At 44.4% G+C, this 27,105-nt stretch overlaps 1 protein-coding gene across 2 annotated transcripts in view; it reads right to left on the reverse strand.

The window, feature by feature from the left end:
• LOC102272741 (neuronal acetylcholine receptor subunit alpha-7) overlaps positions 1-27,105 on the reverse strand; it is a 142,237-nt gene that overhangs the window by 74,194 nt on the left and 40,938 nt on the right. For both annotated transcript variants that reach the window (XM_005893727.2, XM_070358498.1), the window contains exons 3-4: positions 14,020-14,064; positions 5,675-5,784 (exon numbers count right to left, since the gene is read on the reverse strand). In XM_005893727.2, coding sequence (XP_005893789.2) covers positions 5,675-5,784; positions 14,020-14,064 — 155 coding nt within the window. The remainder of the gene's footprint in view (positions 1-5,674; positions 5,785-14,019; positions 14,065-27,105) is intronic.

The raw sequence follows: 27,105 nt of genomic DNA on the forward strand, positions 1-27,105 counted from the left end.
GAAGGAAGTTGGCAGATAAGCATCCTGGACATCCCCACTGCCCATAGCAGTAGCTTTTTAAAGTATCCTGTATTGGTTTCCCTCCCTCCCCTGTCCCACTTAGTCTCTCAAATTATGTGCACTCAAATCCTCATCTTGGGCTGATGTCCAAGGGACCCTAAGACACTTAGGGAAGAGAATAAATTCTATGTCACTGGTGACTCATTGATCACAATTGCAAACCCTTGGGGGTCAGATCACACCACCCTTCCCTCCCTCCAGGCTCTGCCATCAGCCACAGGGTCAGGGGGATATGTGACAGAAAGAGGGCTGGGGCCAGAGGCCTGCAGCCTCAGAGCCAGGCAGGAGCCTGCAGATGTGCGAATGTGGTTTTGCACAGCCTATAAAAAGAAGATGGTTGATACCACACACAGTTCTAAAAATACAGAGTCAACAAAAACATCAGCAAATTACATTTATCAATGAAGATTCCATTACTGTCACAGGATTTTCTGATGAAACCGCTCAAGAACTGAGAAGTCTAGAGAGACTGAGGCAGCCACCCAGGGTTGCACAATGTAGGGGTGGCTGAGATGTTGCTGGGGTTCAGACTTTTCTCTGCAAAACAACGCTGATACCAGTTAGGCCTTTCATTCCACCCAAAAGGCACTGTAGCTTTTCCTAGGTCATGACTCAATCTGAGGGAAGCCATTCGCCACACCATGAGGACATTCAACTCATAGAGAGGCCCATGTGTATAAGAATTAAGGCTCCTAAGGGCCAACATCAACTTGCCAGCCATCTGGGTGAGTCATCTGGTTGGATACCCCAGTCAGGCTCCCTGTTGACTGCAGCCCCAGCCAATACTGGGCTGAAACTTCATGAGACCTGGAGCCAGACCACCTACTGGACCCCTCCCCAAATCCTTGAGCCGCAGCAACTGGGAGAGGTTACAAAAATTCTTCTTATTTTAAATTTTGGAGTGAGTTGTCCTGCAAAGGCAGGAACTACAGCAAATACCATTTGTCCCAATTAGGACTGGTTGGGATTCCTTTACCTGATGACTGGTATTTGTTATAATTTCTGGAAAATTCCAAGCCATTATTTCTTTAAACATTGCTTTTCCCTCGTTTTCTCTATTATTTCTATCTTAGACTCCAGTTAAACTTTAAGAACATCTCAGTCTGTTCTGCAAGTCCCAGCATTTCTCTTATTTTTCATCTTTGCGCATCTCTTTTCTACACTCTGTATCGACAGCTCATCGTGTCTTTCAGTTCACTGTGAACCATCTGCCATTTAACCTATTACACAGGTTTCTGGTGTGTGGCTTTCACTGAATTTTGATGCAGATTATATTCATGTAACTATAACCACCATAAAGTCAAGATACAGACACTCACATTATCTCAGAAATTCCCTCATGCCCCTTTCTTCTGTCCCTCCCAGAGGTAACCATTTTATTGATTTGTATCCCCTCTTCTAGAACATCAATAAATGTAATCACACAGAAGATTAAAAGCCAAAAAGGAGGGAGGAAAATGGGAACAAGCCATCCAGAATCGCTACTCACTTTGAGTAAGGTTGTGTTCAGACAAATCCTTGAACTGCAGGCTTAAACTAAAGCAGAATGAAGCAAGCAAGAAACCACTGGGTTCATCATCTAGCAGGGATGCTTCTATTAGCCCCTGTCCTCCCCTCACAGCCACCCAGCCAGCCGGTGGGCAATAAACTTGTTCACCCTCCACCAGGAGAAGAAAGCAGCCCCTCCCAGAAATGATGCAGAGACCCTATTATGCAGTGACCCAGCCTCTTCAAAGCACAGAAAATGGATTCTATCTCAAAAACCACGTGGGGCTCACACCTTGACTACAAAATTGAGCTGGAATAGAAGGAGAAATGTTACATACATGTTGGTGATGTTTCCCCTGACGTGAATCAATGCTCCCCTCCAAACCACAGCTCACACAGAAGGGTGGCACGTCCCCTCCTTCAGGAAATGCCCCCACCCTCGCCACATATATGTAATGAAACATCACACAGGCTCACTGAGGAAATACATCAGTTTGAGAATCTTATACATCAGTTTGGGAATCTTTGGCTGGTGGAAAGTACTAAACTCAACATCTCTCAAAATCTCCCATAACAGAATATCAGAAGGTCAGGATCTCACTAAACTCAGGCCTGTTTTTGCCACTTCCCGTGTTCATTTCTAGACTCAGATACCTAGGCTCATATCTTCCAGGCTGCCACTGTGACTTTCCTCCTTCTTTTTCCCTTGTTGGCTTTGGCAGCTCCAGCATCACACAGGCCGTCCCCCTGGCTTCTCTGCCTCTTGCCTGTACCCCACCCTCCTCCCATCTTGTCTGTACACACACAGTTGTGAGGTGCTTTCCAGGAGCCCATGAAGGGGGGGGAGCACCTGCAGGCGGTGGGGCACAGGAACCTCTTTCTAGGAGAGCATGTGACAGAGAGAGGTGTCTGGAGTCAAAGGGGAGTTCAGCTGAGGTCTGGGGGTGAGAGAAGGTGAGAGCCCCACACTGAGGGGGCAAGGATAAATGATGGGAGTTGGGGAACATCCCTGAGCTGACCAACAGCAGATGAAAGGGGAGGCAGCAAAGTTTGGGGTGGTGGTGTCCACACATATCTGGGGCAGGAGGAGTGGCAGCAGAGAGAGCCCCCGGAGGCAGGGGTAACAGGGTCACCCTGCCTCTCCCTGTCCACCTGGCCCCACAGGCGCCCTGAACTGAGTGCTCCTTCGTTATTATGCATGCCTGCTTTGGTCCTTCCACTCCTCCCAGTCTTCACTCTGACCTTCCTGTGTTGTCACTGTCCCCACTCAGTCTGGACAGCTGGTCTCCCCAAGGCAACCTCCCTGCCTCCCTCCCTGGTGCCCTGGAGAAGGGGACTGATTTCTCCTCCCTTCTCTGGACCCCTCCCTACTTTGCCCAACAGGACCAGGTGAAGGGCTGGTCTGAATTCCTACTCTGGGTCCCTAAGGGCCAGGCAGCCCCCACTTCATGCCTCTCCAGAACTCACCAGGCCACATGGAAAAGGCTCAGGAGGGGAAGAGGCACTTGAGGTGGTGCAGCTACAGCCCCGATTGAGCTCTGCCCACAGCGCCATCACCATCACCATCAGCTCCGGTGCAACCCCACACAGAAGCTCATCTGAGCCCCAGCCACTGCCTGCTGCCAACATCTCATAGAACAGACAAGCAGCCATGCAGGCCCAGCCAGCTCCCATGGTGAGAAATAAAAGGCATAGTGTTTTTTTTTCCTTAAGCCATTAAATTCAGGGTCACTTAAGCAGTGAAAGATAACTGATGCTCTGTCTCCAGCTGGCTTCAGTAACTTTTTAACCTTCCTACCCCACACTGTGCTAATGTGGACATGCCAGCCATGTAGCCAACAGTTACTTTAGGTAAAAAGTCCCACATCTCACTTCTCAGAAGAAAATTAATGCAGGAGAGGAGGCAGTCTCTATAGACATTGTGCTGCAGGCTGGTGCAGGCAGTCAACAGGTATACGGAAAGGAGAAGAAGAGGGGAGATGGTTATGTGGAGCAGGGGAAACACAAGAGGAAGAAGGAGATGGATTATTCCTGGAGGCCTGGCCCCTGGTGGCATCTGTCAGAAAGAGATGGCTGCATCTTTGTTCCTTGAAATTCAAGTATGTGTAGAATACTTGGGGACTCGTCATTAGTTAGAATGTCATGAACGCCAAACAAACATTTACTGGGGTTTAAGATCTTACAAGTAAATCATAAGAACCATCACTTAAAGCTTAATTGTTAAAAATTCTACCATACTTATTTTTGATTTCAGTTGAAAAAACTGCATTGGGAACAGTGAAAAACATTATTGGCATTTCTTTTTAAAATGTCAAACCATCTTACTTAAAGCTGAGATTCTCATCCCCGTGCCTTTGAGCACACAACTACCTTTACAGATTGTTCACTCTTTACTGAGTACCACACCAAGCGTGCTACATACATCTGCAGTTCATTCTTCCAGACTGTGAGGTTGGCACTTACCCTATTGGGCAAAGGAGGCATCTGAGACTTACAGACATAGCAAATATTATGGCTAAGATTTACACCCACTTAGTCCATCCAAACCCTTGTCCTTAACCAGTCAACGGCAATATTGCTGTTATAGACTGAACTGTCTCCCCATGAAAGTCATAGGCTGAACCCCTAACTAATTCACACGCTCAAGTATCTCCAAGTGAAACTGCAGTTGGAAGCGGAATCTTTAATGAGGTAAAACTAAGGTAAAATGAAGTCATCAGAGTGAACCCTAATCCGGCGTGACTAATGTTTTCACAAGCAAAGATGAGGACACAGACACACACACATGGGGAGAGCATGTAAGGACACAGGAGAAGATGCATCCACAAGCCCCAGAGAGAGGCCCCGGGAGAAACCAAACTGCAGACCTGAGACACCTGGGACCTCCAGCCTCCAAGAGAAAACAAATTTCTGATCTTTAAGTCACCCAGTTAGTGGTTATTTTGTTCTGGCAGCTCTGGGCAACTAATACAGCCCCTAGAAAACAGAGGAGCCAAGGAGGAGGCATGGGAACTCATGTGCTTCTACTCAATAGGGGACTGCTTTCTCAGACCTGAGACACCTTACAGAACTCAGCTGCTGGAATTAAGTTAAGGTACTGGAGAGTGGTGGCAAATCAGCAAAGATAATCTTCTAGAGACAGGCCCAAGGATTCAAATGAAATGTGATACCAGGAAGAAAGACAGAGAATAAACAGTGGATACGAGACATAAAATTACTCAGCCTCCTGGAAGCAGTCCTCATAGGACAAACCCATCAGCTGGTGCTGAGGGATCACTGTGCCCACAGGGAGCAGCGGATGGCAGCACTGTTTTTGTGAGTCACAAAGGTGCTGGGATTCCTTTTTTCCAAGAGGGACCAGAGACAGCAGCCGTCACTAGGAAACAGCTTTCGTGAGTATTAAGACCGTTATCACATCCTGTATCTTATTGGAAAGAGAGGCTCTGGGTTCCCTTAGTTTACTATGTAGTTTAGCAAGAAATTTTAGTGCTTCAAGAAATTTAATCTGCCTGGATAGATACCTGCCTTGTGGAGTGGGCTTCCATTCCACAAATCAGATGGCCTTGGCTGACTGACAAATCCTTCCTTTCCTGACCTCAGGAGACGGACTATTAGAAGACGAAGACTGTCCTTCTCCCATCAGGTACAGGCTTCCGAGTGTGGCTAGAGATGAGTCTCCTGTGCTTAGCTGCCCCGCAGTGCTCTCAGTGCACAATGGCAGTGCATTAAATGAGGACCTGAGTCCAGACAGTGGACTCCAGCCATGTATCCTGTTGACCAGCAATTTCTCTTGCTGTGACTGTAACTGCTCATTCAGAGGCAAACTTATGACCATATGCAAAAATGTCTCAGTGCCAATATGTATACAAGTACCTACAAATCTGTAATGCACAGCCCTGTGAACACAGCCATTGAGGGCAGCATGTTGGATGCTGTAGGCCTGCGTGCTGGGACAGAATGCCAGACACGGGACAGAGCTGCTTCCCACAAAGCCTCATGGGAATCCATAATCCCAAATTATATGGATAACATACCCAGCATTTCTATAAAATATTCAAATATACTTGACTGTTAAAACATATCCAAGAATAAACTCATTTCTTTCCCTTTTGTCCACTGAGCTTACCTGTTGTAGAGGAGAATGTCTGGCTTCCAGATCTGGCCGTCTGGGAAACGAACCGTCTTCACGCCTGGATACTCGGATGCATTCCACTGTAAATAGTGATCTGTCCAAGTCTGACAAACACAGACGGCAGCATTAGCAGCACTTTGCTTTCTTGCCTGCTAATATATCTTATGAGAGATTATTAGATAAGTTCAAAACCAAAAAGAGTTCCAGACACTCATTTACATAATTGAGTTGCTATCTGTAAAATATATGGAAACTGGGAATTAAATAATCCTTACTAAATGACCATGAATAGCATAAAAATCACATTTAAGATCCTGCTGTCACCATGACCATAGTCAGAGGGTAGCATTAAAGTTAATTCCAGTCCACTGCATGCTCCCAAGCCCTTCTCTCCTGTAGCAGATGGATTTTTTTCCTAGCCAAATGAAAACTGTTTCGCTTTCAAAGTTTTGGTTGGACAAATAAATTCATTATTTCAGTTAGAATAAGAACTAGGTTGGAAAAATGTCGAAGACTTATTTCCATACAACAACTTCATGCAGCTGCAGGGGTACCTCTTAGAAATGTCTAAGGGCCTATATTTGGATTTGAATGATTATTCCCAGGTAGGAATACTGCTTCTGACACCACAACTCAAAAATGCAAACATGGGCATTGGTACTAAAACACTGAATCAGGACACGAGGGTACAGAGTAAGACTCAGGAAATATTTATAAGCACGTGAACATGAGTGTGTCTCTCTGAAATTGCTTCTTGAGGGGTCTTTGTAAGAGGAAGGTCCATTGCTGGAGTTCTCTGCCCCCAGACCAGGCACCCCAGAGCTACCTGAGGTCCACTGGCTTTGTAAAGACTGCTCAGGTAGGCCCCCACCTGCACTGCTGGGCAACCAGCAGCACCCAGCCAGGACTGCAGGGCTGCCAGGTTTGGACTTACCAGCTCCTACAGGAGTGCCTTATCAGAGCAGATGCCATAAAGGCCTCCATCCTGTATTCAGTCCCCCTGGAGCTACCTGCTATGAGTACAAACTTTCTCAGATTTAAAAAGGTATGTGAGCCAACACCCTAAGCTGGCCCAGGGGCAATTCCTCATAATCATTATTTCTGCAGCAAAATATGCATATTTATACTTAAATGCCTTGACTGAATATCAATTTTAGACCTGATCGGTTTGACGTAAAATCATAAAAACAAAAACAAACAAACAAAAAACCCTGTCATGTTCAGAGCTGCTGAGATTTGAGAATTGCCACCAAGGGGTTGTGGGTCTAGAGCTACTGAAACTGGCAATAGCAGTCAAAGGGCATGCCCTAGAGATGCCACCATCCTCTGGAAAGGGCAGAGAAGCATCCCAGTTAGTCAGAGAAGAGGGAATATGCAGGTAAATATCAGCATTTCTCTACTTTCAATACTTTGGCCACCTTATGCAAAGAACTGACTCATTAAAAAAGACCCTGATGCTGGGGAAGATTGAAGGCAGGAGGAGAAGGGGACATGAGCTGGTTGAATGACATCACTAACTCGATGGACATGAGTTTGAGCAAGCTCTGGGAGTTGGTGCTGGATAGGAAAGTCTGCTGTGCTGCAGTCCATGGGGTTGCAGAGTCAGACATGACTGAGCGACTGAACTGAACTAACTGATCAGCATTTCAGAGTCATGGACCATGAGGAGGAGGATATATTGATACTTAAATTCTTGAAGTATCCCCGGTAACTCAGTGGTAAAGAATCCACCTGCAATGCAAGAGATGTGGGTTTGACCCCTGGATTGGGAAGATCCCCTAGAGAAGGAAATGGTGACCCTTGCCTGGGGAGATCTCATGGCAGGCTATAGTCCATGGGTTTGCAGAAGAGTAAGACACGAACTAAACAACATGTCGCAGTATCACTGGGGGCATTTAGGATGGTGACCCACCTGGCCGATGTTTCTAAATCAGAAGTGTGTGGCTGGGGGAGGACAGGACAGCACAGCACCCAGAAAGAGCTCATCTCGTTCAGGTGGTTTTGCAGGAAGGCCTGGGAAACCAGCCACACTCTGTTTGCTCCAGAGGCTCCAGCTCTGCCCCCTTTGCTCAGTGTTCGCTTCTTTTCTCTCTCATGTTCTAGGCATAAGCCCTTCTATGCCCAACACCTGTGCTTTCCTGACCATGTTCTCATATCTGGATGCTCCTCTGGGTCAGCAGCTGATTAGCACAGAGTCTGGTATTCATCTTCCCCATTACCCTGCTCAGGGCCCCAGGACTCCCAGAACTGCCCAGGAAGGTAGGTGTGGCAGATAGATGCCCATCTACTCTGCCTGCTGATAGGATGGCCACAGCAAGAGAAGCAGGGAAGAGGGAGCGCTTTGTTGGTCAAACACAAACCTCTCTTAAAGGTACCAGGGCCGAGCTGCAGGGAGCCTCCCTGGCAATTCCTCACCCCTCCCATCTCCCCTACCCATGCTCCTACTTAGCCACATGTGCCCCGGGACGTGTATCTCAGCCAGCCTGCTTGCTCAGTGTCTGCTATGTGTACCATGCTCACCAGAACACCGGGATGCCAGCATAACTTCCTATTTACAAGAGAAAACTCGGGCCTGGAGAAGTGACGACTTTCTTGTCGGTCACTGGGGTCAGGACTCAGAACTTATTTGACCTCAAGCTGGGTGACTCCCAGGCTCTACTGTGGTTGGTTCTTCCCAACTAATCTGTCTGCACAGGCAAATTCTGCACCCCACCAAGGTGGGCTGCTCTTGTAGGGGTCTCCCTTAGCCTAAAGCCAAGTTTGGTCCCTATCATCCTCTCAGCAGAAACAGAGGGCCACTGGGAGCTTTAGGATCAAACAGACTTTGGTTTGTACCCAAGGCTCCAGCAGAGAAGAGCTGTGTTAGCTCTAGCAGGTAAACCACCCTCTCTGAGCTGCATTTTCCTCGTATGTAGCACCTCATCAGGCACTATAAGGATGCAATGAGATAAAGTGTCGAAGCAAGTAAGTCACATGGCCTTGGGAGGCGTGTGATACATGATAACTCTGAGAGGAAAAGGAATCCTCCCTTTAACAACATCCCAGAGGACATGAGAGCTGTAACAACTGAGCTTCAGCCTAAGGTGGAGAGAGCAAAAGCCAGCTCAGTGTCAGGAGTTGGAGCAGGAACCTCAGTGCAGCATTGTCCTGGGTTTTCATGAAGATTTCCTAAGAATGGATGTGGAAAAGGGCCCATAAACAAGCAGGGGGTAGGGTTCTATCCTCCAAAGTACTCACTGCCCACTCGGATCACAGAGCCTTGAGGGCAGAGGTGCTGAGCAAAATCTGTGTATAGACAGCAGCTGGCACGGCTCCCACATGCAGGCACCTGGAAACAGGCCTGAACCTAGAAGTGCCAACCCTCCCAGAGCCAACAGGGAAGCCCATCCTTTATATTATATATTAGATTATATACAATAATACATTTTAAACAAAGATAAAGGTTTCTCTTGAGTTCCAGGAGCTGTTCAAGGACAGTACTGAATATGAGGCAGGGAATGGGAGTGTCTGAATGTGAACTCAGCTGGACAGAAGCGTGGGTCACTCGGGCCCCGTCTGCAGTTGGGGTCTCAAATGGGGGCAGTCTATGGGAATGAGCCCTTACCTGAAGGACCAAACGCTAACTCAGGATAGAGCCAAGCTGCTGGAGTCAGGAAACACCTCACATACACATGCCCTGAACATTCTTCTGTCAACTGTTCTGATCTCAGAGGAAGAGGGTGGGTCTCCTCCTTTCTTCTGTCCCAAAACTTTCTTCTCTCAGTGGACACAGGTTTTGCTTAATGGTGGGTTGCTCTTACGGCTCTAGGCAAGCCACTGACCTCTCATCTATGAGCAACATATGTAGCATTTCTATTTTGATAAAGAATGCAGAAATGAAGAAGGTAATAAGCATTTCAGAAATAAATATGGTTTAGAATCTAACATTCTATTAATGCTATTAATTCCATAATTAGAATTAGGAGGTGGAAAATAAGCAGAAGGATGGGAAATCTGAAACCAGAAGAATGGTCAAAATTTCAAAAATTCAAAATTAAAGAAGATAGTTTTATTTTTTTTTAAAGCAAGTTCTTTAAGTCTCCGAATGGCTCAAACATCTCTTTAGAAACTGAAATGGATTCTGTCAATTCTTCTCATAGATTAAATCAGATTATGTCTGACAGGACTCTCCAAATGATAAAACTAATATGCAGAAAAAATACACTAGCTGCTTCCTCCTAGGAATATAAAGAAGTAAACAGAGAGATCAAATGCTTTCTCTTCCTTCAGGTTCTCTAAATAACTATAAATTCCTACAAATCAGGGCAGGTAAGAGAAAGGAAAACACAATCAACAAACCGTATGTCAAAGAGAATTTTTTCTGCCTCTTCTCTTTGAATGTATAGAAAACCCATCATTTGTAAAAGGATGTTGACCTCAGAGTTTAAATATCTAAAAAAAAGATTACGTGGACTCAGTTTTTCAGAACAGGAATTCAGCAACATGAAATAAGGGAGAGTAAAACCAACTGCTGAGAGCAGTCTCCTGGGTCCTCTGTCCCTTCCTGTCCAGGTTTCTGCCCTCCCTCCCTGGGGACTCTGGCCTTGGCCCTCTTCAGCATGGAGCCTCACTTCTCTGTCCCCATTACCCAGGCTGGGCAGGCCAGGCTGGTCACCAGTTTGGGAAACACAAAGAGCAGGAATCAACGTGGTTGTCTTATAAATGGCTCTGGGGCAGCTTCCAAGGCCTGTGGGGGTGATGTCTGAGTTCCCCAGGTCCATGCTGAGGCCACAGTAGGAATACCACGGCTTTCCAGATGGAAACAGAGTAGGCAGAAGTTTTGATTAGGTAACTGTTCAGGTCTGTTCTAAATCCAAGATTCTTGTGATTCCTTAAAATTCAGCTGGGAGCTATTACTACAGCTGCTCCATGAGCTATAGGTGCCAGATAAAATGTGCCACCCAGCTTTATAAGGACATACATTACAAAGGTGCCCAGCTTGTTTTCCACAGGGTGGGCACCTGGAAAGAAACATTAATTACTGAGCTCACACCTAGAAACACTCGGGCTCCCCATCACCACATACATAGAGTCCTTGCCTTTCCTCCTCTTCCTTTGATTTCTGTACTGCCAACTCCACGGTCTACACGGCCAGCCTGCCTCCTGCCAATTCTCTAGGTAGGTACTTGGTCTTGATATCTGAACCTTCTTTAGAGTGTAAATTACACAGCCAGATTGGAAATGGTTTGCAAGTAGAAACTGGGTCTCATCCTTTTCTGGGCCCCCCAACGTATGGCCTCGAAATGCTTTTCCACAAAGCAGGTGCTTGAAAAGATTAGTTGAATAGGTACATGAGATAAAAATGTGAGTTTTAAAACAAATGAAGCTGCAGATGCTTCCGCAAGTCTTAATTAGAAATATGCTGTGCTTGAAAGAAATTTAGAGGCCTCTGCTGACATCCTCCAAAGCGAGGATGTCTATTTATGGAGCACCTGAACTCAACACAGTAAGTAATAATCCAGTTATGTTTTTTCCTGGAAACCAACATCTGTTTAAAAAAAAAAAAATGCCAAATCACATTCATTGCTGAAGACAAATCACTTACTGAGGACTAAGAAATAGAGGCTCAGAGAAACATGATCTGACATGTCAGGAGCAAATTCAGTGTGTCTCTCCTTCCAGGAGAAAAATGCGACATCAGCTCTGTACTTTAGAGGGCATGGGAAATGGACGGTTTTATGTCAAAAAGAAAGCATTCGCATTATGCCCCAGAATTCCCAAAGCTATATGACAGTCTTGATTGCATGGGACAGGGATGGGGGCTGCAGAGATGAAGGCATTATTGGCAATTCACCGTCAGATATACTTTTAGGATTTGTGTACTGCGTTGTATGCAAATACTTTTACCTTGAAAGAAAGAAAAAGAAAGAAAAAAACCTCTGGACTCTGAGATCTCTGTGAAATATGTGGATGAAAAGACACCACTGCCCACTCTTCTACTTTTGAGCTGAATTTAAAAATAAACTAGACGAATAGAAGGTCAGATACAGGCTAAAGCAAGTATAGTAAAAGTAATCATAGAATCCAGGAGGCAAGTATATGTATGCTCACTATAAATTCAACTTCTTGGTATAGTTGAAAATTCTCATCAAAAAAAAAAATCATAATATGTAGTAACCTGGGTAGGGGTTAGTGATTTGTTCACATACAGCCTTAAAAAATCAAATGGCAACCCACTCCAGTATTCTTGCCTGGAAAATTCCATGGACAGAGGAGCCTGGCGGGCTACAGTCTATGAGGTTGCCAAGAGTCAGACACGATTGAGCACGCCTGCACACACAGCCAGATGAAGGTGAGTTTAAGTGAGAATGCAAAGGGAGAGACTGAAGACAGTTGGGGTGGGAGGGCACTACTCAGGGGAATGTTGCTGTAAAGGTGAGAGAAAACCAGGGAATCACTAGGCGGCTTCATGGGGACAGAGGGCAGTGTGCTAAGTCACTTCAGTCATGTCCAACTCTATGTGACCCCATAGACAGCAGGGATTCTCCAGGCAAGAACACTGGAGTGGGTTGGCATTTCCTTCTCTAATGCATGAAAGTGAAAAGTGAAAGTGAAGTCGCTCAGTCATGTCCGACCCTCAGTGACCCCATGGACTGCAGCCTACCAGGCTCCTCCATCCATGGGATTTTCCAGGCAAGAGTACTGGAGTGGGGTGCCATTGCCTTCTCCGGAGGCCAGTATGCGTACACGCTAAGTCACTTCAGTTGTGTCCGACTCTGTGCGCCCCTACAGACAGGCTTCTTGGTCTGTGGGACTCTCCAGGCAAGAATACTGGAGTGGGTTGCCATGACCTCCTCCAGGGGATCTTCCTGACCCAGGGATCAAACCCATGTCTCTTTTGTCTCTTGCATTGATGGGCAAGTTCTTTACCATTAGCGCCACCTGGGAAGCCCCAGAGGGCAGTATATTTGTATACTGAGAGTGACACAGACACTATTATGATGCTTGACGCAACAGGGGCAGTTGTGAAAGCCCTGCTCTCAGCAGGTGCCAGGAAACAGGACCACATCCACTGAGGAAGGGCTAGCTTCCATGGGAGAAGAGACCCTGCGCCCTTGGCAAAAGGAGTGAAGCTGGAGTTGGAGGGTTAGGTGTGCAGGTGGGATCCACACACTGAGGCAAGTTGCTTTAAATCCTGCAGGGAAGACCCTCAAACTCTTATTACTTTGGGCATATAATGTAAGAAGTTCAAGGAAATGAGTAATGCTGCTATCACAAACTGCCCTTCATTCTGAACTGTACATGTTACCACCTCTATTTTTAAAAGTTATACAATTGATGGTGAAATCTGTATCTATGTCTCAATTTTAGCAATAAAAACTAATTGTCTATGAATGTATTAATGAATTTAAAACAAAGCCCCATCTTTGGTATAGAGGTAGATTTCCAATTTTTTGTTTAATAATTATTAAAATTTATAATTAGTTTCACCTTGATGAATTATGTACCAATAATCACTGTAATCCTAAGTCAATCAAGAAGAAAAATTCTTAACACTTTTCTGAAGGAATAATTTTTATGTAAATATTTACATTGGAAAGAACCAAGTCAGAACCATTAATCAAAAGACTTTCAAGGATAAAATTCTGTGTGGAAAAGAAAGGTAAGAGTAGAGAGAAAAAGGGACTATGTAAAATATCCACCAGGTAAAGAAAGGCATGTTTGTATATGTTTTTTGATTACTGATAGGTGTGTCAAATTATATGGAATTTAAATAGATTCAATTTAAAAGAGAGACTGACAGTTTTTCTTTTAAAATGTTTATATTTACAATTGGATGGAAGTGACATATTTTGTAGTTAATTAATATAGATTAGAACTTTAGATGGCAAGGTTAAAAAAATCCACGAATGAAAAAATACAGCACCTTGAAATTCTTGCAGAGATCACTAGAGCAGGAAGTGTGAAGGCTTCTGGCTTGGGCATTGCTCCGCCATATTAAGACGTGCACGGCTAGAGGCAGGGGGAGCTGGGCAGGCACTCTGGAGCTCTGGGGATCAGTTATGGTACAGGCGGTGGACATTCACATGCAGACCTGCAACTTACGACTGATGTGCATGTTTATGCTTTTGAAACGTCCCCAAGTCACCCTGTTATGAAGCAGGAGCGTGCACTGAGCCTTGCAGGGTGTAGTGCAGGACATGCAAAGGTAGGGAGGTCTCCTTCGCTGTTGGCAAACGTGGAGGCCGGCAGGACAGTCCTGGATACTCTCAGGGACCTTGCCTGCAATTCCAGCTCAGGCATCTCAGGTGTAAGAGCAGGAAGCCCCATGGGCGAGGACTGCCACTGTTGCCACTTACCATTTGTAGCCAAATGTTGGTGGTCAACACCTGGTTCTTCTCATCCTTTAAAGGAAAAAATAAAAAGAGTCAAAGATATGGTTTATACAGTGTACCTAAGAGGAAATGATACCATTATTCATGCACCAGTCTGATGGTTGGGACGGCTGGTGTGTGTCAAAATTAGAATTCACCAAGCACCTCCAAATACACTCCAGCATTTCCCTGAAGCTTTTCTATTTACACATTCATTACAGAGTTCTTACACAAGACAGAAAAGTAGAGAGAAGGAAATTAAAACCCTGCAACCCTACCATCCAGAGATGATACCTGCTAATGGTTTAACTTATTTTTACTTACACTTTTTAAAATCACTTGTATACTTAAAAAAATGAGACTGGGTGCAAATTTCAGTCATTTAAAGTCAAGTTTATTACAAGAATGGATAGTTCTAAGCAAATTGAAATGTTTTAGGCTTCCCTCCCCCCGGTGGGGGGGGAGGGAGCCCTCCCGTGACAGCTGCTGCCCCTGTGCTAACAATGCTGTGTGGGCCCCATTTCTTCCTGGGTCTGCCTACCTTTTCTTCCATCCTTCATCAACCAGGCAGCACACCAGACCCCTCACACACACAAGCAAGGTAAATCCTGTCCAGGTGAGCAAACTAAGCATCAGAAAGGTGAGCTGACTTTATGAAGGAAACATTCACACCTGGATCTGGGTCAAGAGCCCTCTTTCCACATTTCCGACCTGAGTGTGGGCTCCAGAAGGGTGCCAAGTCTGCATTCTGTCCAGGGAGCATGAGGCAGCATATCAACAGTGGCTTCGCCCTTGCATTGGGCACCCAAAGAAGATGCTAGCCAACTTCAGGCCTTTCCAACTGGGATGCAATCAGCTTTTTTTTTTTTTTTTTTTTTAATCATGGCTGGCAAGGCCCAAAAGTGGCTAGCAAAAGCCAGGGTAGGCACGGAGAAAAATGAGCAAGTTTCTGCTGTTCAGTATTTCGTGTTCAGTTCCCACCAAAAAAGACTCCACCAACTAGCAATTTCATCCCCTCCAGGACAAAGTGCTTATTAATGCTGAGATGCCCTGAGGCTGAGACCATGAGCTCCTTCAACAGGAACTACCTGGCCCGGTTCCCTGGTAGCATTCACATAAACAGACCCAGTGGCAGAAAGAACACCATCTGCTGGGGCGTGGTCACAGGGCAGGGATGCAAGTGAGAAATGAATGCTGCTTCTCATTAAAATACAAATGTGTTGAACATGTAAGGAGCTGGCAGAGATTCTTGGACACATCAATGTCCCTGCCCAGCAGCTCGCCCTGGGCGCCTCTGAGAGATGACAGTGTGGGTAGGAAGGTAAATCTCGTAGAGGGGACCAGGCTGCCTGGAGAAAGACAGCGGACCAAGTCCCAGGGACCTCAGGCCAGGGGCTGTGTCCAGAAGAAGTTGCCAGTCTGGTCACAATAAAAATAGATGGCCCTTTTGCAAAATAACACCTGCCAGGGGTTTGGGTAGAAAAATCTGTGGAGCTAACCTCCCTTTGTGCAGAGTGAACAGTCCCTGACGAAGCCATGCATCTGTACTGCACGAGGGCTCCAGTTCCAGTCTGATCCCAGTGCTATTTGAAAGTGCTGATAAACTCTTTCAGGACATATGTCCCTTGCCTCGACTTATTAAGGAATTGTTGTTTTTAATAGACTTAAAATTAGCCAGTGTTCCATTCAGGTGGCTTCTTTCTCTTAATTGCATCCATGTCTTTATCTTCTGAGAGAAAGGCTTCTGTGGTTTGGGAGCTCAATTACGACCAATCTAATTAAAAGCCTTTCTTCTTTCCAACACGGCAGCTGAAACCTCATTAGAGGGAAACGGGATTTCTGTGGTGTGCGGTGGCATGGGACTGAGCAAGCGTTTCAAACTGTAATCAACGCAGAGCAGCAGCCAGCCTCCAATGGAGGGAGCAGCAATGCAGGTTGGGGGGCCTCCACGGAGACCCAGGAAAAGCCTGCAGGACCAGAAGAGAGGCTCCTGTCTGTGTTCCCAAGGTGGGCCCCCACCTCCCATCCCAGGCCACCCACTGGCTGAGACTCAGCTCTCTCAGTCTGCATGGTGACAAGGCACAGTGACATCTCCTTCCCACCCCCATGTGAAGCATGTCCTTTCCCCTCCAAAGACTGAATGCTTCTGTCACCCCCAAATATCCTATGTTGAAACCTACCTCCCACTGGGATGGTATTGGGAGGCAGGGTCTTTGGAATGTGTTTAGGTCATGGGGGTGTGTTCACTCTCAGAACCAAGACTGTTGTCCTTATTAAAGGGACCTCAAAGAGCTCCCTCACCGCTTCTGCCATGTGAAGACCCAGCAAGGAGACAGGCATCTATGAACCAGGAAGTAGGCTCTCACCAGACATCAGAGCTGTAGGTGTCTTGATCTTGGATTCCTCAGCCTCCAGAATTGTGAGAAATAAATGTGTGTCATTAAGCCACCGAGTGGTACGCTGGTTACAGCAGCCAAGCCGAAGGAAGAAAGGACCCTCACAGTCTGACCTCTGCTCAGTTCCAGAATAGCTCTCTGCCCTCCTCCAGCTGCATTGCTAAAAGAATCCAGTCTCAGGTCCTTAGGGCTGCACACAGCCCCTTCAATAAGCCATAGTCCAACCAAGTGTTCATTTATTCACCCGTGCGACAAAGTAATTGTGAAGCACTTACTGTTTCAGGCATTATGCCAGCCTGACACGCACCGCGGTGAACTGAACAGACGTGGTCCCTGAGCTCACAGAATATAAAATCTGGGTGGAGGGTGGGGTAATATACTTTGACAATGACACACCTGTAATTACAAACAGTGACAAGTCATGGAGGACAGAAGAGGGCACCTTCAGAAAGGATGACAGGGAGATATAAACATTACCAGAGGGATGAAGATGGGGTCCTGAGAATGAGACGCGACTTTTACTCCCTATGACTCCTCAGCACCAAAGCCACGGCCCCTCACACCCACTGTATGCACTTTCCACCTTCCAAGACCTTGCTCCCCCTCAACTCCCGGGGGCCCTTCCTGCCGCACACCCTCCTCCTTCCTCTTTCGCAAGCCCAGGGGCTCCAAGAAGGAAGCTGCAGCCTGGGCAGACCTGTGGCCTCAGCCTACAGGCACCAGAGAGGCAGAGTGCAATTCAACCCCAGGAGGAACCTTCCTGCCAGTGGTCCAGCTGCATCAGAAGGGACTTAGCTCTACTTTCTGTTTCTTTCCACAAGGATAACAAGTTATATGAACATCATTTCATGTAAAATATAAATCTATGTTACATAGAAAAAGAGACACCTGGCCACCAGTTTCCAGTTGTGAGTACAGAAGATGGCCACCCTCCTGGTCCACCCTGGGCTGGCCTCCGAACGCACAGCCAGGTAACCAGGACCTGCAAGGTCTGCACAGCAAGGTCCCCTCCCACCCAGTGCCCCGTCACACCTTCCCAGCCTTGTCCTCACCACCCACAGCCCTGACTCCTATGGAGTCGGGAGCGAAGCTTCTCCTCTCTTACCTCGTCCTCCTCCACTGACACGGAAGCTACCAGCCTCCCGTGCTGCACTCGCATTTGTCTGAAATCAGGAATGGGCAAATGAAGCTGAACTCAGTGGTCATGCCCCACACAGGCTGCAATCACACGGGTCCAACACTGGGACTCCTGGTTGGGGGAGGGGTGAGAAGGGGGTTTCCAAACCCTGACCCTAGACCCAGGTGATTTGAAAAACAGGCAGGTACAACCCCCTGGGGCTGTATATTGTCACCCTCCTTATTTAACTTATATGCAGAGTACATCATGCGAAATGTTGGCCTGGATGAAGCTCAAGCTGAAATCAAGATTGCCAGGAAAAATATCAATAAACTCAAATATGCAGATGACACCACCCTTACGGCAGAAAGCAAAGCGGAACTAAAGAGCCTCTTGATAAAGGTGAAAGATGAGAGTGAAAAAGCAGGCTTAAAACTCAACATTCAAAAAACAAAGATCATGGCATCCGGCCCCACCACTTCATGGCAAATAGATGGGGAAACAATGACAGACTTTTTTTTCTTGGGCTCCAGAATCACTGCAGATGGCGACTGCAGCCATGAAATTAAAAGACCCTTGCTCCTTGGTAGAAAAGCTATGACCAACCTCAGTTCAGTTCAGTCGCTCAGTCGTGTCCGACTCTTTGCAACCCCATGGACTGCAGCACACCAGGTTTCCCTGTCCGTCACCAACTCCCAGAGTTTACTCAAACTCATGTCCATTGAGTCGGTGATGCCATCCAATCATGTCATCCTCTGTTATCCCTTTCTCCTCCTGCCTTCAGTGTTTCCCAGCATCAGGGTCTTTTCAAATGAGTCAGTTCTTCACATCAGGTGGCCAAAGTATTGGAGTTTCAGCTTCAGCATCAGTCCTTCCAATAAATATTCAGGACTGATTTCCTTTAGAATGGACTGGTTGGATCTCCTTGCAGTCCAAGGGACTCTTAAGAGTCTTCTCCAACACCACAGTTCAAAAGTATCAATTCTTTGGCGCTCAGCTTTCTTTATAGTCCCACTCTCACATCCATACATGACTACTGGAAAAACCATAGCTTTGACTAGACGGACCTTTGTAGGCAAAGTAATGTCTCTGCTTTTTAATATGCTGTCTAGGTTGGTTATAACTTTTCTTCCAAGGAGCAAGAATCTTTTAATTTCATGGCTACAGTCCTCATCTGTAGTGATTTTGGAGTCCCCCAAAATAAAGTCTGACCAACAGAGGCAGCATATTAAAAAGCAGAGACATTACTTTGCCAACAAAGGTCCATCTAGTCAAAGCTATGAGTTTTTCATATGTGGGAGTTGGACCATAAAGAAGGCTGAGCACCAAAGAATTGATGCCTTTGAACTATGGTATTGGAGAAGATTCTTGAGAGTCTCTTGGACTGCAAGGAGATCAAACAGAGGATAAAATGGTTGGATGGCATCACCGACTCAATGGACCTGAGTTTGAGCAAATTCCAGGAGATGGTGAAGGACAGGGAATCCTGGCGTGCTGCAGTCCATGGGGTTGTAAAGAATCGGACACGACTGAGTGACTGAAGAACAACAATGACCTTCTGGGAGCAAAGAGCACAGGATCTGGGCACGGTTTCCAGGGACTCCAGATCCTCAGCAACCATCTGTCCATCATGGTCCTGACCCAACAAGGCTGGCTTGCACAGAGGGCAGAGCCCACACTGGCTGTTGAGAAACCTCCTGGGCTCCAATCAGCTCCTCTCATTAAGCATTCACGGTCCACGATTTCAGTGTTCACTCCTGGGAAATGGAGAGACAGCAGCTGCCCCCACAACCTCCCAGTGTGGGAGGGACGAGGGCAGTGTCACACAGGCTGTGACATGTGACTCAACTCCAGTGCATCCCATGTGGTGGCTCTCACTCTCTTACACACACACACACACACACACACACACAGCTCCCCCACAAGACCCATGCTCCTTCCTGACCCTGGGATCTCACAGGAGGACACAGGACCCCTGGCTGCCATGGAACCACAAAGATCAGTACACAAAGCACTCCCCAAACCAACCTCTCCTTTGCTTTTCAGTCTGAGTACTTCAGAATAGTATTTAGTCTCAAAAAAGAAGGAAACCCTGCTCTTTCCAACAGTGTGATGAACCTGGAGGACACGATGTTAAATGAAAGAAACCAGACACAGAAAGACAGACTGCATGATTCCGCTTGTATAAGGAATCTAAAATAATCTAACCCATAGAAGCATGGAGCAGAATGGTGGCTGCCAGAGACTGGACCTGGGGGAGAGGGAATAGGTCTCTGTCCAAGGGTGCAAAGTTGCAGTCTGTAAGATGAACAAGCCACAGAGACCCCCAGTGAGGCACAGAGTCTATAACTAATAATGCTGTAAGGTAGTCTTAAACACTTGCTAAGAGGGTAGACCGTATGTTAGGTATTCTTATCACAGAAATAATAATTCTAACAATAAATTTAAAAAGACAGTAGGAAGAAACTTTGGGAGGCGATGGCTATGTTTATGTCATAGATTGTGGTGAGAGTTTCACGGGTGTATGCTTATCTGCAAACACATCAAATTGTATGCATTAAGTACGTACAGCTTTTGGTATGTCAATCATACCTCAATAAAGGGATTTTTAAAGTATACTTTGTGCTTTTTAAAAATCATTCTCTTGGAATAATCACATGGCTGCTTTAGAGGACGACCACTCTGATGATGTCTCACGTGCCATCCTGCACTCCTACAGCAATTATTCTTCAGGAAGTTACAGGCTGACATTATTCAACTTTATTTTGAAGAGCTTCCAACACTTTCTCTTTGCTTTTGTGTAGATGCTGAGGAAAAAAACAGGTAATAATAGATCTGTGTCTCAATTCTTGTTTGCAGAGAAAGTTGCTGGATAACATAAATCCTTATTTTTGTAGTCCTCTGTAGTTTATAAAAAGGGTTACTTCTCTTATCTAATTTAATCTTTACACCAGCCATGTTTTTGTCCTGTTTTTAACAGAAAAATAAATTGAGAGGCTGTGATTTTCCCTGAGTCAGCAAGATAACAGGTTGAGAAAAGATTCATATCCAGAATAAGAAATAAACGCCTACATATCAGTAAGAAAAAGGCACGCAATCAGAAAATTCTGTCCAAAAGAAAGAAAGGGCAAAAGACGAACAAGCCCATGATTTTCATCACAGAGGATACTAGTAAATGTCATCTGCAAAGAACATAGCTAAACTCGAGTCTACGGTCTTCTGAATGTCATACACACACACACTTTTTTTTTTGAAACTCATTACAATCTTAGGAAATAGACAAAGTCAGTGCTATTATTATTCTCATCTAATAATGGGAACTAGAGGAAGAGTTCCCAAATTTAACTAAATACATCACTGTTTTGTTTGAGTGTTTTGCAGTGAGCCTGTATCACCTTTATAATCAAGAGGGAGGGATATAATAAAGATACCAACTGTGAAACCAAACAAGCCCATGGCCCCAGGTCTCACAGCTCATGCAGAAGCTGAGACCCAGTCCCTTACCTTTTTAGCTCAACACCTGTGTTTCAGCCACCAGGCAACTCTGCTCCCAATGTTCTTCCTAACAAGAAACACTTTGGTGATGGTCACAGTAAATGGTTCCCTTTGATTTCTGTACATCACAGAAGTTTTCAAAGTATAGACTGGGAACCTCTGAGTTTCTAAGGTGCTTTCAGAGGATTAGTGAAGCCACAATTTTTCACAACCATCAGAAGTGACTAGCTTGTTTCACCCTCACTTCCTCATGAGCCGTTGGCAGAGCTCTGCAGAGCCACGTGACATACAATGCAGCAGACTGACTGCAGAGGCAGACCAGAAAATCCAGTCTTCTGTAAAGCTGGGCCTTCAGGAGGTTTGCAAAATATGAAACAACGCCACCCTTCTCACTAAATGTGTTTTGCTTGAGAATATAGTTATTTTTCTTAAAATATTAGTTATGATTACAAGGTACAGGTTTATGATAATTTTAAATAGATTCATGGACTTGAAAATGTTTTCTTAGGTTTTATTTCAAACATGGCAATAAATATGGATAGATGTAACACATGTTAAAAAAAAAAAAAAGAAATGGGAAGGGAGAGAATTTGCAATAACTTTTATTAAAGTAGAGGGGTCCTGAGGCTCAGAAGTTTGAAAGTCACTGGTGCAGGCTTGGTGTTCTTAATACATCCTGGTTTTTGGATCCAGGGGCCTAGCCCCATCTCAGTGCTCATTTGCAGGTTGCCAAAGGTCTGTATCTTGGGGTACAGTGTGAAAGGCCCGCCCTAGCCTTCCCAGGGAGGGATGAGGGATTCAGAGGTGCACTTTTAACTAGGACTGAAAGACATTCTTTCTGCTACTATTAGAGGAACAGCCTCCCAGTCTCCCCCAAAGGACTCAAATCTAGACGAATGAAGCCTAAGATATGGAGAAGGAGAGCAGAACCAGAAAAGAAGCTCCATCCTGAGTCAGCAAAACTGGAAAGTGAGGAAAGGGTGGAGGGGCTGGGGGAGATTATGGATCCAGGGGAGAGAAGGGGGAGAGAGGCAGTGGCCACTAGTTCCAGTTCTGGCCACTAGAACACTCGTGTGGAACTTTCAGGAAGGGAAGGAAAGGAGATGATATATATATAAAGAAGGCAAGAGCCAGAAGTGAAAGCAGTAATGTTTTCTTTTTGTTGTTATTATTTGACATATATAATATTTCCACAAGCAATGTAGATTAATTGGCTTAATAAATTAAGAAAAAGTAAAAATCACATAAAAGGAAAGAATAATACAGAAAAAAGTTTATACCATTATACTACAGAAAATTAAAAATTATGAGTAAACATACCCTAGTAAGGCTTGGGCAAGATAAAAAAAAAAATTGGAATGACAGATTTGCAAATATAGTCTGGAAGTGAATGAATCAATGAATACACAAATAATTTAAAATAGCAAAGCAAGAAAGAAAAGGCAAACAGATGAACACAAAAAATACAAAGTATAATCTGGAAAAAAGCCTAATTAAGACAAGTATGCTTCTTGTGAGTTCTTTCTACTATATAACTCAATAAAACCTTGGATCAAATTAAACATGACTTCAAAGATGAGACTATAAAAGACCTGAATGAAATAAAAGGGAGACTGAAGAGCTAAACAAATAAGCTTAGAGCAAAAACAACACAGTTACATGGCTAATAAATTAGAACCACGAAGGAACAAAATAGACCCAGCTGAAAATTGAGTTAATGGCATGAAGGCAAGGCATGAGATAACCACAGTGTGTGCAGAGGAGAAACACAGAGATTAATTAGCAAAGAGGACACAGAGGTACCAAAAGGAAGATACAACTTGAGCTGAAAAGGAGAACATGCATGTGGGAAGCAGGAAGTGTATCAGGACCATACACAGGAGATGTAGTTCTGGTTCTAGCAAAACAGCCGAATCCATGACCTGAACATTGTCTGGCTACCAAACACCTAGAGATGCTGGAGGAAATTACAGAAATATTTTCTTAAATGTAAATGGAAACACAAAAGGAGAGAAATCTTCAAAACCAAAAAATCCCAGAGGGAACCGAAAATGACAGTTAGTGCATATGCTGGTGTAGGGACAGTGGTGGCCAGTTATATTCAGAGAGCTTGAACAAAGCCTCCGTGGGACTGAATGCTAAACCCCCACTCCACAGGTGAGGGGAGCTAACCCCATACCCATCCATCCAGCCATGATACACAAGATCTTTAAGAGCCCACTGCCAGAAGGAAACACAGGCAAGTCTGTCTCAGTCTGGGCTGACAGTGGAGGAAAAAAGGCAGCACTTAGGGCTTCCCTGGTAGCTCAGCTGGCAAAGAATCCATCTGCAATGCAGGAGACCCTGGTTTGACTCCTAGGTTGGGAAGATCCCCTGAAGAAGGGAACAGCTACCCACTCCAGTTTTCTGACCTTGAGAATTCCAAGGACTAGTCTATGGAGTTGCAAAGAGTCTGGCATGACTGAGCAACTTTCACTTTCATTTTTAAATAATTCCTCAGAAAGTTTAGGTCTTCTTTCAGATGGAGAATTCAAATATTAACAATTCACAATGCCTGGGGACTCTGCAAATTAAGAAAGTAGCATAAAAGCTATTCCATAGCAGTAAAACTTGAGGTACCAGACAAAAGCAGAGAGAATAAACAACTAAACAACAACAACAAAAAAAGGCAAAAAAAAAATTGTTTAGAATCACAACCATGATTATGTCCTCCTGATGCAAAATATAAAATATGTAAGTGAAAAATCTCCCATGACCAAGAGACAGAAAACCAAGTCAGCAGGAACAAATCCCCCAAAATTCAGACCAGAGAAATATCAGAGGGAAAATACTGAATACACATGTTTTAAAATGATTAAATATATAAAGATATCAAAAGTGCAAGAGAAAAATAAGATGCTCAGGGATAAAACAAGACAAAACAAAAGCATAAGTTTTGCAAAGTGAAAAATGTAGTCACTGAAATAAACACTCAAAGGATAAGTTACAGACTAAAAAAACCTGAAACAATAATTAGTAAAATGAAGACAGACCTGAACAGATGGCCTAAAATACAGGATGACATGAATGCTTAAAAGACATGAAAGATAAAATGAAAATATCTAATACACATCTAAAAAAGCTTTAGAAAGAGAAAATTTAGAGAGATAATGACTGAGAAATTACCAAAATTGTTACACTAACTCTCAGTTTAAAAATTTTGACAAGTCCCTCAAGAAGATAAGTATGACTCAAAAACTAATCAAGGTTTAATTTTTTTCAGCTCCTATATGTAAAGAGCTTAGAATTAATTACTGCCACACTTATAGCTTTCCTGGTAGCTCGGACGGTAAAGAATATGCCTGCAGTGCAGGAGATCCGGGTTCAATCCCTGGGTTGGAAAGACGCCCTGGAGAAGGAAATGGAAACCCACTCCAGTATTCTTGCCTGGAAAATTTCATGCACCGAGGAGCCTGGTGGGCTACAGTCCAGGGGGTTGCAAAGGGTCAGACACGACTAGGCAACTAACACTTTCACATAACAACAAACAACACTGAACATACTGAAAATCAATGACCTTAGCTGGACCCATGAGAGATCAATACTGTAGGGTAAAGTGCCACACAGAAATCTGGAAACAGGCGAAGTCAGAGAGTCACAGCCAAGATCTGCTTAGTTGGAGCAGATGCCATTAGAGCCATAAACTTGCAGCAATGCCCACATGGTCATTTCAATGAGTCTGCTGAGGACGAACTTGAGTGAAAATAGGAAACTCCAGGGTCTCACAATCACATGGACACCTACGCTTTCATGAATTTTATCTCCATGATTCCCATTAAGTTCTCATGGTAAATATCCAAGAAAGATCCCCTATAACTCTGGCATGAGGAAGGAAGAGTAACTCTTGGAAAATAGGCCACCCAGAGCCTTCACCATAGCAAAGGCCATTCTCCAAGCTTTCCAGCACTTGATCCTCATCATTCTTCCCACACCAGCACTCTGTAGCCTTTCTGTTTCACTGGGGCAGGGTGGGGGGTGGTAGGTACCTCATATAAGCTATAATAAGACAGAAACACTTGCGAAGGCCACAGGCCAGGAGCACAGGCCCATGAGCACAGGCCCACCGAAAGACTGGGATTTAATCCTAACACCACAGAATCTACAGAACACTTCCCTTCTCCCACATCTTTCCACCACACTAACCCTCCAGAAGGAGGACAGTGGGTTCAGGACAGCCCTGAAAGAGCTGCAGATCACCTCTGAGTAGGGGTACTAAGCAAAGATCAAAGTCAAGAGGGGAGACAAAAATAGACAATAGAAGAATCTGAAGCCTCTGGCACCAAAAGCTACAGCAAACATTACAGCCCAACTACTAGTCAAACATAAATTCTCAAATGGTAGGTGTATTTATTTTAATTTCTATTATTTTATAGCTGGTTTGTGACAGAATAGCTATAAGGCAACTAAAAATAAGAAAAAAGTTTGAAGAAACAAAGCAAGAATCAGAAAGACTCTGATATGACACAGATGTTAAAATTATCAGACATGAAATTTAAAATAATATGATCACTGTGTTAAATGGCTCTAAAGGAGAAATAAACAACAAGCAAGAACAGATGGGTAGTGTCAGCAAGAATATGGAAATTCTAAGGAAGAATCTAAAGGAAATACCAGGAATTTTTAAAAAATAACAAAAATAAAGAATGCCTATATGAAATTTGAATATATTTTGTCAAAAATGTACAAAATTCTATTCAATGTAAATATTTTTAAATTAAAGAAAGAAAGAAAGTCTTTGATGGGCTCATGAGTTGATTGGACAGAGCCACGGAAATAATTAACAGGCTTGAAAATATGGCATAAAAACTTCTAAAACTGAGGGACTTCCCTGGTGGTCCAGTGGTTAAGAATGCCAACACAAGAGATGTGGGTTTGATCCCTGAGTCAGGAAGATTCCCCTGGAGGAGAGCATGGCAACCCACTTAAGTGTTCTTTCCTGGAGAATCCCACGGACAGAGGAGCTTGGTGTGCTGCAGTCCAGAGGGTCACACAGAGTGGGACATGACTGAAGCGACTTGGCATGCATGCATGAGCTCACATTTGGCGATGAAGCTTTTGAATACAACTGCAAAGGGATGATGATCCATGTAAAAAATAAAGCTCTAGGCTGGATTTTATTAAACTTGCTCTGTGAAAGACACTTACCAGAATGAAAAGACAAACTACAGACTGGGAGACAGTTTGGCAAAATACATCTCTGATAAAAAACTTGAATCTGAAATACAGAAGAAAAAGTCAACAATAAGAAAACAAACAACCTTACTAAAAAGTAGGCAAAAGATATGAACAGACACTTAAACAAAGAGGATATACAGATGGCTAACGAGCATACAGAAAGATTCTCAACATGCCATTAAGGAATTATAAATTAATAAACTAAATGGGAAAAGAATTTGAAAAAGAATAGATACATGTACATGTATAACTGAATCACTCTGCCATACACCTGAAACTAACACAACATTGTTAATCACCTGTATTTCAACATAAGATAAAGACTTCAAATAAAAGCAACAACAAGAAGTGGTGAGATACTACCACACGTCTCTCAGAATGCCTAAAATCTAAAAAACTGCCAATACCAATTGCTAGGAGGGTGTGGAGCAGCAAGAACGCTGCTTTACTGCTGGTGGAAATGCAGACAGCACAGCCAATCTGGAAGACAATTAGATTGTTTCTTACAAACTGAACCTGGTGTCACCAGACTATCCAACAACTGCACTCCTAGATATTTACCCAGTGATTTCAAAACTGATATCCACACAAAAACCTTCATGTGAATGTTTATGGCAGCTTTATTCATAAACGTCCGAACTTGGAAGAACCAAGAAGCCCTAAAGTAGCCGAACAGATTAAACTGTGGTACCTTCATACAGTGAATTACTATTCAGGGATAAAATTAAATGAGCTATCAACCCATGAAAGATACAGATAAATCTTTAACTATATATTGCTAAGTGAAAGAAGCCAGGCTGAAAAGGCTACATACTCTATGATTACAATTATAACACATTCTTAAAAAGG

Source organism: Bos mutus, chromosome 21 (genome assembly GCF_027580195.1).
Source record: "Bos mutus isolate GX-2022 chromosome 21, NWIPB_WYAK_1.1, whole genome shotgun sequence".
Classification (NCBI taxonomy): Eukaryota; Metazoa; Chordata; class Mammalia; order Artiodactyla; family Bovidae; genus Bos; species Bos mutus.